Genomic DNA, 9,558 nt, shown 5'->3' on the forward strand with positions numbered 1-9,558 from the left:
AAGGGTGTCTGCCAGCATCATCTCGTAAGAAACACCATTACCCAGCAACACTCACATCACCTGACAGGAAACACCATTACCCAGCAACACTCACATCACCTGACAGGAAACACCATTACCCAGCAACACTCACATCACCTGACAGGAAACACCATTACCCAGCAACACTCACATCACTTGACAGGAAACACCATTGTCAGATGGCTGAGCGGTGAGGGAGTTGGGCTAATAATCAGAAGGTTGCCGGATCAATTCCCCGCCATGCCACATGATGTGTCCTTGGGCAAGGCACTTCACCCTACTTGCCTCGGGGGAATGTCCCTGTACTTACTGTAAGTCGCTCTGGATAAGAGCGTCTGCTAAATGACTAAATGTAAATGTACATTTATGTGTGTGCTGAATTACCCATCAGCACTCACATAATCTGACAGGAAACACCATTACCCATCAACACTCACATCACCTGACAGGAAACACCATTACCCATCAGCACTCACATCACTTGACAGGAAACACCATTACCCATCAGCACTCACATCACTTGACAGGAAACACCATTACCCATCAGCACTCACATAATCTGACAGGAAAACACCATTACCCATCAGCACTCACATAATCTGACAGGAAACACCATTACCCATCAACACTCACATCACCTGACAGGAATCACCGTTATTGCCCCTCGCCATGCTGATGCAACCCACGGCAACACCATAAGCATCTTAATTCACCACCCTTGATTTACAATTAAGTTCAGAAGTGTGTGTGTGTCTGTGCATATTTAAATAAGCCCTGTTTGGATAATAAGGTGTTAGGCATAAACACCACAAACACACCAGTGTAGGGGGGAGGACAGGAAAGGAGGGGAAAGGAGAGGTGGAGAGAGGAGATGAGAGGCGGGGAGAGGAGAGATGGGGAGAGGAGGAGAGACAAGAAGAGAGGAGAGCTAAGTCAGCCGGAGGACTAAGCAGAAAAGGAGACAGTGATTGCTGTTTGATCGTCAAAATGACAAACCGGCGCGAGGCGAGGTGCATGCTGGGTGATTTAGGTAAACTCAGTGGTGCTTCATTACCTGGTTTTATGAGATAAGCTGAGAGAGGAAAGAAAACGCACAGACAGCACTCTTCGCCCCCAGGACTGGAGACGGGCTGGTCTCCACTCAGACACAACCCCCACACACATCCCCCACCCCCACCCCCCTCCGCCTGCACTCTCCTCTTCAAAAATATACTTCAAACCCTCATTCTGAAGTCTCCTCTGTCCATAGTTTACACATACACACCTCACACAGGCACTCACGCAAAACACAGACACCTCACACACCGTCACGTGCATGGACACACACACTTACAGAAAGAAAATGCACACACACAGACACATCGAATCCACACACACACACATAGACACCCTGACACACGTTCCCATCTGCAGTGTGAGACGTGACTTAGATGGGGTCCCAGTGGCCTGTCACTTTGGCCATGTTTGTGCCACTGCAGCATTGATCAATTAACAGATAACAGTGGTTGCTAACGGGTCTGGGGGATACACACATCTCACCTTTCCAGATCACACACACACACGCAGGGTCACACCTATGCACACATGCTCACTCTCACAAACACACATACAGAGACACAGTGACACACGCACACACACACACACACAGAGACAGACAGACGCTTACACACACACACACACACACACACACAAAGACACAGTGACACACACACACACACAGACACACAGACGCATACACACACACGCATGCAGGTTCACACACTTCGTTTCCTATCCTTGTGGGGTTCACCAAACACACACGTGTGTATGCCCACACACACACACACACCCACACACACACACACACACACAAACAGAGGCAACAGTAGCTCGTCGTGTCTTTGAGAAGCCTGCACGTCTCACATAGTTAAATACATTTGTCACTAAAGATTATTACTGTAAGCCAAGGACATGAGAAATCCATCTCGCACAGAGCCTCATAAACGGCCTCGATTCGATGACACAGTTGTTAATTCTTTGTTGGGGATCATCACTGATGGTGATCGGGGGAGCAGTGTGTTTATGAGGTCCATGCGTGTCTCAGCAGGACTGAGTTCATTACCCCGCCCCCCCACACAGATACACAAACCTTATGACAACACGTCGAATCCATGAGGCCTACCCTAACATCTGAGGCCAATGCCCTGGTAGTATGCTGGCACGCCAACCTTTTTACAACAAAGTCAAGTTGGATGGTGATGCTGGATGGTCTGGGCTACCCAGACCGGACCGGTGCTCTAACAGTACTGAGCTTTTAATTTGGGTTATATAAAAAAATGAGTTTTCCTATTTTCGTTCCAATCCCACATTCTATTGTTGTTTTAGTAAGGCACTAGCCAGCTGTACCCATGAAGCCCTAACGGTACAGTGGGTGGGAGCTAAGGTGTATATCTACAGCTGGGGTAATACAAGCTTTGTTTATATAGTCATACATCCTCCGACCTGGAATCTCTTAACAAAAATGCACAGTTCAGTGGGAGAGAGAGAAAGAGAGAGAGCGAGAGACAGAGAGAGAGACAGAAAGAGAGAGAGAGAGAGAGAGTGAGAGAGAGATAAAGAGAGGGAGAAATAGAGTTAGCAAAGTTTAAGTAAATTACTCCATCGAGCCAAACAGACGAAAGATGCTTGCTGGTGACCTGACGACCTCATAAAGACAAAGAGCCATTATAAAGTAGACAAGTAACCCTGGCAACTGTGGTGGCAGACAGGTAACATGCGACGAGGTTATGAGAGAAGGCTGCCAACTGAGCAGATACAGAAGACTTCAAAAGACAAGCTGAGGGGTTTCACGCAAACCAACATGGTTTAGGATGGGAGCCTGTGTGTGTGTGTGTGTGTGTGTGGGTGTGTGGGTGTGTGGGTGTGTGGGTGGGTGTGTGTATTGCAGCTTCATTATCCTGCAAGTATACCCACAGCTTGGAACTTCAATGACATGGATCCGAGTGGGTTTGTGTGTGTGTGTGTGCTACCTGTACTCCTCCTGGGTGAACACAGGGATGACAGAAGGTTGCAGGACTGTGATTTCCACCAGAGTGCTGTTCTCCTTCACTGGCTCCCCGGCGTCATAGGCCACCACCAGCAGCTACACAGGGAGTCAACATCACAGCATGAGTCAACATGTACGCTATCAAACGACTCACTGAATCAAGATTCTATTGAAAAAGACACGAGACTCAACGAGCCAGGAGAGAAATCTTCCTCCCTGCAGACCGATTTTCAGTGACTCAGTGGGAGTCGTGCCGTGAACCGACTCACGTTGAACTTGAGGTTGGGCTCCTCGTTGAGGTTGACGCGCGTCAGGACGCTACCGGAAGTCTCGTCCACGGTGAAGATGCTGCCGCTGTAGGGGGAGGAGTCCCTGTCCACCCTGTAGCGCACCAGACTGGCCGGGGTGTCCTGGCACACAGGAAGACACAACGCATCACTTCCTGTTCAGTCCTCTGAAGTGATTGGATGGACATAGTGGATTTTTGCGGCGACCAGCAGCTCGATAGGTCACATGTCGGTTGGGCGGTCCAGAAAATGTGGTCGTACGTGGAGGCAGATGCTGCGAATTTGAGCTCAATGAATATTATACTTCCTGCTTTTACTTGGCAACAAAACCCTGCTTTAAACACAACAATAATACTCAAGACAATAATCTCCGATGAAGCTCTGTGCTTCTAGCTGCGTGACTTTGCTCAGTCACACACACGTTCAATCATGATCTTTCAATCGATGTATGACATCATTTAAAAAGGCGTTGGTCCGGAGCCCGTCACACCGCACCCATCTCCCACCCATCGTCAACGCTGAGTCAGGCTCTTCCTGCGGACAGGGCTGGTGGCTGAAGGGAGCAGATCCCCTGGTCAGGAAGAGAGAGGTGTCCGTCCGGAGCGCTTGTGGGCGTTCCTCGGGGAGACTCTCTCCCCCAGGCCTGGTGAGTCAGCAGCCTGGAGGACCGTCTGAGAGGACCCAGACACGGAGATCAGGGCGCACACATAGCTCACCGCCAGGCCCAGAGAGGGGAGGGGGGAAGGGAGAGAGAGAGGTCGGGGGGCAGAGGGAGAGAGAAAGAAAGACGCCATGTAAAGCATGGGGGAGAAGTCGAGAGATGTGGGGGGAGGGATGGACAGTGAAGAGGAGATGGAGAGAGAAGGATAGAGGAGGGTGAGGTAGAAAGATAGGGGGTGAGAGAGGCAGTGAGGGATGGATGCATGGAGAGAGAGATAAAGAGAAAGAGGAGAGGGGGGGAGACAGAGATGGGTGGCTGGAGGGAGAGATAGAGAGAGTTTGAAAAGGCAAAATGAGTTCAGAGCTCTCCCACATGCTGGCCCTGGTGGAGGATGGGGAGGGGATGACAAACCATGATCGAATGTGTGTGTGAGAGAGGAAGGGGCAAGGGGGGGGCAGTGAGATAGGAAGAGAGAGAGAGAGAGAGAGACAGAGAGAGAGAGAGAGAGGGGGGGGGAGAGAGAGAGAGACAGGGGGAGAGAGAGAGAGACCAACGCTTTTCATGAATGTACCAGCTCCTCTCACTAATAGAAGATTAGTGTGGCCGGTCGATAGACAGATATAAGTAAGCTGGCTGTGGCCTGCCTTATGTTAATGAAACACACACACACACACACAACCAGAAGATGGATCTGCCTCTCAGTGATACCCTTAGCTAGATTGTATGCTGGCAAGAAAGGGAGGAAGAGAACAGGAGGAATATATGCGTGTGTGGGTGGTCAGGGTGAGGATGACAGAGAGTAACAACAAACATGCTGCTGGGAGGGAAATGGGGAAGGACGCACACACTCACACACACACACACACAAAGGCATCTCCTCGCACACACAGAGAGCGTTCTATACGCATACCGAAATCCTTATTGGCGGAACTGCAAATAATCTGATCAGATAGGTGAGGGTGCAGAGATAGAGAGAGAGAGAGAGAGACAGAGAGACAGAGAGACAGAGAGACAGAGACAGAGAGAGAGAGTTAGAGAGGTGACAGGGGCCTCGCCAGGGGTGACGATGCTGAAGCTAATCTGGTGCTAACCCACCACTGTCAGTGTCATGACAACACAGGTGAAGGACACGTGCTGCTGCCTGAACAGCCTCTGGCTCGCTCACCTCCTCCCAGCCCCTATCACTCACCAGAACCTTCAGGACTGGGAGGGGAGAAACTCAGGTGCACACCACTGGCACTGAGCTCTGCGTGTGTGTGTGTGTTGGGGGGGAGGGTCTGTGTGTGTGCGCGAGTGTGTGTGCGTGTGCCGTGTGATTGTCAACGTTAATGTGTGTGCGGTATGTTAATGTGTGTCTGTGTGTTGTTTGTGCGTGTGGTTTTAGTGTGTGTGTGTGTGTGTGTGAGAGTGCTTATGTTTGTGTGTGCAGTGTTTGGAAGTGTGGGTGGTGTGTGTGTGTGCTTGGAGAGAGAGTGAGTGAGTGAAATGGGGCTTTGTGCAGAGAAAATGTGATTCTTCCCTGTGTTCAGCAGCTTGTTGCTGCGGCGATGATTATATTTCATGCCTTGCGACGTCTTGCTGGCTACAGCGACCCTTCTACAGGCCCAGAGGTAATGATGCACACACACACACGCACACACACATCCATAGAAAGAGAATGGAAATAGCATACATAAAGACGTTTTGGTGTGAAATGTTTTTCAAATCAAACCATCGCATGAGTTTCCTATCAAGCCACACACTGTCTCATCAGCTTGTCAGCCAATCAAATCTTTCCGCACTTCGCCAATCAGGAATAGCTCAAAGGCCACATTATTGACAGCCAACCAATCCCAGGAGCCAGGGCTGACATCAGCTGCCCCTTCATTGGCCAAGGTCAGGATGAGAGGCGGGTCAGACTCCAGACCAGGTACCTACCGGAGGGTCCAGGTCTTTGGCGGTCACTGTGGTAACGATGGTTCCCTTGACGGCGTTTGGGGCCACCATGCCCCGGTACAATGGCTGGCTGAAGACTGGAGAGTAGTCATTCATGTCCTGGTGAGAACACACACGTACAGAGACAGTACAGACAATTAGCTAGCGTGTGTGCTGGGTGTGAAAACAGATTCATGAGATGCATTCTCTATCGTTCTCTCCCTCGATCCTCCCTCTCTTCACTCACATCTCCCTTGCATGCTCCCTCTCGCTCCGGCTTCCCCTATCTGTCACTCCCCCTCTCTCTCTCCTTCTCCCTCCCCCTCTCCCTCCCTGTATTAGCAGCTGTCAGGTGGACCAGAGAGCTCCCATTAGCAGTGATCAGAGCCGTAAAGCACAGTGGCACATACTCAATAGGACATCAAGCGCAGCACTAGGACCCTGCAGCCCTGCCGGATGGATGGCGGGTTAAGACACACTGGGCTGTACTGTACTTACACATGAGAGGGGCCCTGATCAAATTGGAGGGAAATTGGTCAAACAACGTCTTAATGTCCGCCTGTCCCTGGCCTTCTCAGCCAGCCTATCCGTCATCAACCCCCTCCCTCCCTCCCTCAGCAGCTCCGGTCGCGGTCCTACCGTGATCTTGACGGTGACGGTGGCCAAGCCTGCGGGCATGCTGCCCCCCAGGTCCACGGCCTCCACCAGGAAGCTGTAGGAGGCGTTGGGGGCGGCCAGGGCCTCGAAGTCCAGGCTCTGCAGCACCGACAGCTCCCCCGAGGAGGGCTGCACGGAGAAAAGCTGCCGGGCCTCCACCGTACGGATACGGTAGGTGATGTTGGAGTGGAGGTCTGGATCTACAGCCTGGAGGGGGAGGGGGAGAGGGGAGGAGAGGGGGAAAGGAAAGGAGAGAAGGGAGAGGGGAGGAGGAAAAGGGAGAGGGGAACATGGGGGACATGAGAGGATAGGAGTGGGGAGGGGAGGACGGAATGAGACATGGGTGAGAAGCACAAACCCCAAATATGTCTGAGTGTCTATGTCTGTGTGTACTTGTGTGTCTATGTATGTGTGTGTGTGTGTGTATGCGTGCGTACTGAGGTGAGTCGGTGTGTGACAGGAATACCTTCACAGTTACTGGCTCTCCCCTGCTGCTCTCATCCAGCTGTCTGTGCCCCCTTAATCTGCCCCAAATGCAGCCTGTCTGCAGGCCTGTGGTGTGTGTGTGTGTTAGTGTGTGTGTGTGTGAGAGAGAGAGAGAGAGAGAGAGAGGGGAGAGGGAGAGAGAGAGAGAGAGAGAGAGAGAGAGAGAGAGAGAGAGAGAGAGAGAGAGAGAGAGAGAGAGAGAGAGCAGCAGGGGGGCTATGGTGATGATAGCTGCTACAGGAGAACACCAGCTTGCGGACTAAATCGTCCCAGAAGCTGTCAATCATTCAGCTTCAGCACAGCTCTGATAGGATCCACAAGGGACTGGACTGCACACACACACACACACACACACAACAGTATGCTAACACAATCATATATAATTGTGTGATTGTCAGCACACTCAAACATATCCACAATCACCAGAGACGATCACAAACACACACACACACACACACAGACACTCACTCTGAGCTGCAGTATGACAGTGTTCTTGGGGCTGTTCTCTGCCAGGGTCACGTTGTACGAGGGCTGGGAGAACACCGGGCTGTTGTCATCCACGTCGCTAACGACGACGGACAGCGTGAGGCGGGTCTTGCGGGGGTTGACCGCCCCGTCCGATGCCTCCACCACCAGGTAGTAATGTCCCCTGGTCTCGCGGTCCAGAGGGAGGGAGGTGAAGATGGAACCGTTGGAGGAGATCCTGAACAGCTGCTGGTGGTTCAGGAGGCTGTAGTGGACCTGACCACTCACACCGGCATCTGGGTCCGTAGCCTGAACACACACACACAAAGACACACACACGCACACACACACAGAGAAATGTGAATATGCGTGTGGTAGCAAGGGAGTGGTGTGGGTGATCTCTTTCACTCTGCCTTTCGCTCTCTCTCTCTCTTCTCTCTCTTTCTCTCACACACGGACCCATATTAACTTTCTTTCACTCACTCACTCACTCACTCACTCACTCACTCACTCACTCACTCACTCACTCACTCACTCACTCACTCACACGCACACACACACACACACACTCACACACATGCTCCAACAGCTGTTTGAACAGAAGGTATAGCCGGCATGCAGATCACTTGCTGACACCCTTGTGGGAACACAGTGTTGCAGCTGCAACCATGAATCCACAAGCATGCATGATCAGCATGGGGATGAGGTTACAGTGTGCTTGTCCTCCACCACCTCCTCCTCCTCCATGCCCAGATCAAATCAGGTCCAGGGGGAGACTGGGAGGGGGACGGAGAGAAGAAGGAGGATGTAGAGAGGGAGGAGGATGGAGGTGGATAGAGAGAGGAGGATGAAGGTAGATAGAGAGAAGAGGATGGAGGTGGAGAGAGGGAGATGGATGGAGAGAGAGGGGCGGAGAGGCTTCAGGATTGTGGTGAGAACCGCTTCATTTGGAGGATGGAAGTGTTTTATCTGCAGCATGGTCAGCCTCTATGTTCCTCTGAGATTGGTTTTGGGATACGGCAAGGTCAAATCACGCGAGACGGATTAGTAATCAGCAACGTCGAAATGGGATGATTTTACCTGTAATTTCTTTTTCCCATCTCCTTCACTCTCTTTCTACCTCTCCCTCACTCTCTCTCTGGAAATGAATGAGATGGGCCCCTGTCAGTCTATGGAGGAGAGGGCAGGGGACACTGAGTCCCCGTGATCGACCCTTGAGAACCCCGCTTCTAGCCCCGGAGAACCACGCTTTGAACACAGAGAGCCTCACATCCACCGGGGAGAACCGCCCATCCACCTTGGAGTGGACCAGAGCTGTACCATGAAGAACCACGCCTCCACCATTGAGAACCACACCTCAACCACAGCTGTGCCCTGGAGAAGCGCCCCTTCAGACAGACGAGACCACAGACCTGCTAAGTGAGAGATGGCTCCATCTCTCCCGGGTCTTATCCGTAGGATTTAATCATCCACCTTCTCGTGAAAGAGAGACAGTGCAGATTAGCACCGGCTGCTGTAAAATACGATTGGATACAAAAGGCTTCTTTTCCTGGCTCGTGTTAAAAGCACCCGAGAAGAGGAAGAAAAAGGGCCTCTTTCTGCCGGCGGAATGAAGGTCTCTTTGAGATGTGTAATTGCAAGACTTTTGAATCGAATTAGAAGAGAGAGGAAAAAAAGAGGCTCCCGTTTTCTATTTAAATATAAACAAGGATTGCTTTCACTCTGACAGATACATCAAGGTTTCAAAAGTGGATATCAACCCCCCCCCCCCCTCCCCGTGCGCCCTGCCCCCGCCTCACACACACAGCTCTCTTTTCATCGTCCTCGGAGTCGTCGACAGCGCGACGAAGCAGCATCTGCCTTGGCTTGGGTTCTGAAGGAAGGGTATCGCTCAGGAGAGGGAGACACAAGGAGGATCTTTACCAACGTAGCCTTGGATGGAGATCAAGTCGTTGTTATCAGCCAGCTGAAGCTAGCGCGGTAATGAAAACATTCATCTTCAAACAGGCCCATTACAACTTCATTAACTCTGGAGAAAGAGG

General features: G+C 51.5%; 1 protein-coding gene across 1 annotated transcript in view; it reads right to left on the reverse strand.

Annotated features, from left to right (window-relative positions):
- The window catches only part of pcdh15b (protocadherin-related 15b), a gene marked incomplete at its 3' end in the record, with an annotated part of 31,259 nt that extends 22,996 nt beyond the window's left edge, over window positions 1-8,263 (reverse strand). Inside the window, exons 1-6 of the mRNA XM_047016487.1 lie at window positions 8,228-8,263; window positions 7,520-7,825; window positions 6,548-6,772; window positions 5,912-6,028; window positions 3,316-3,456; window positions 3,030-3,142 (exon numbers count right to left, since the gene is read on the reverse strand). Of these exons, the coding sequence (XP_046872443.1) occupies window positions 3,030-3,142; window positions 3,316-3,456; window positions 5,912-6,028; window positions 6,548-6,772; window positions 7,520-7,825; window positions 8,228-8,263 (938 nt within the window). The remainder of the gene's footprint in view (window positions 1-3,029; window positions 3,143-3,315; window positions 3,457-5,911; window positions 6,029-6,547; window positions 6,773-7,519; window positions 7,826-8,227) is intronic.
- Between the last annotated feature and the right edge of the window lie 1,295 nt (window positions 8,264-9,558).

Source organism: Hypomesus transpacificus, unplaced genomic scaffold, assembly GCF_021917145.1.
Source record: "Hypomesus transpacificus isolate Combined female unplaced genomic scaffold, fHypTra1 scaffold_389, whole genome shotgun sequence".
Lineage (NCBI taxonomy): Eukaryota > Metazoa > Chordata > Actinopteri > Osmeriformes > Osmeridae > Hypomesus > Hypomesus transpacificus.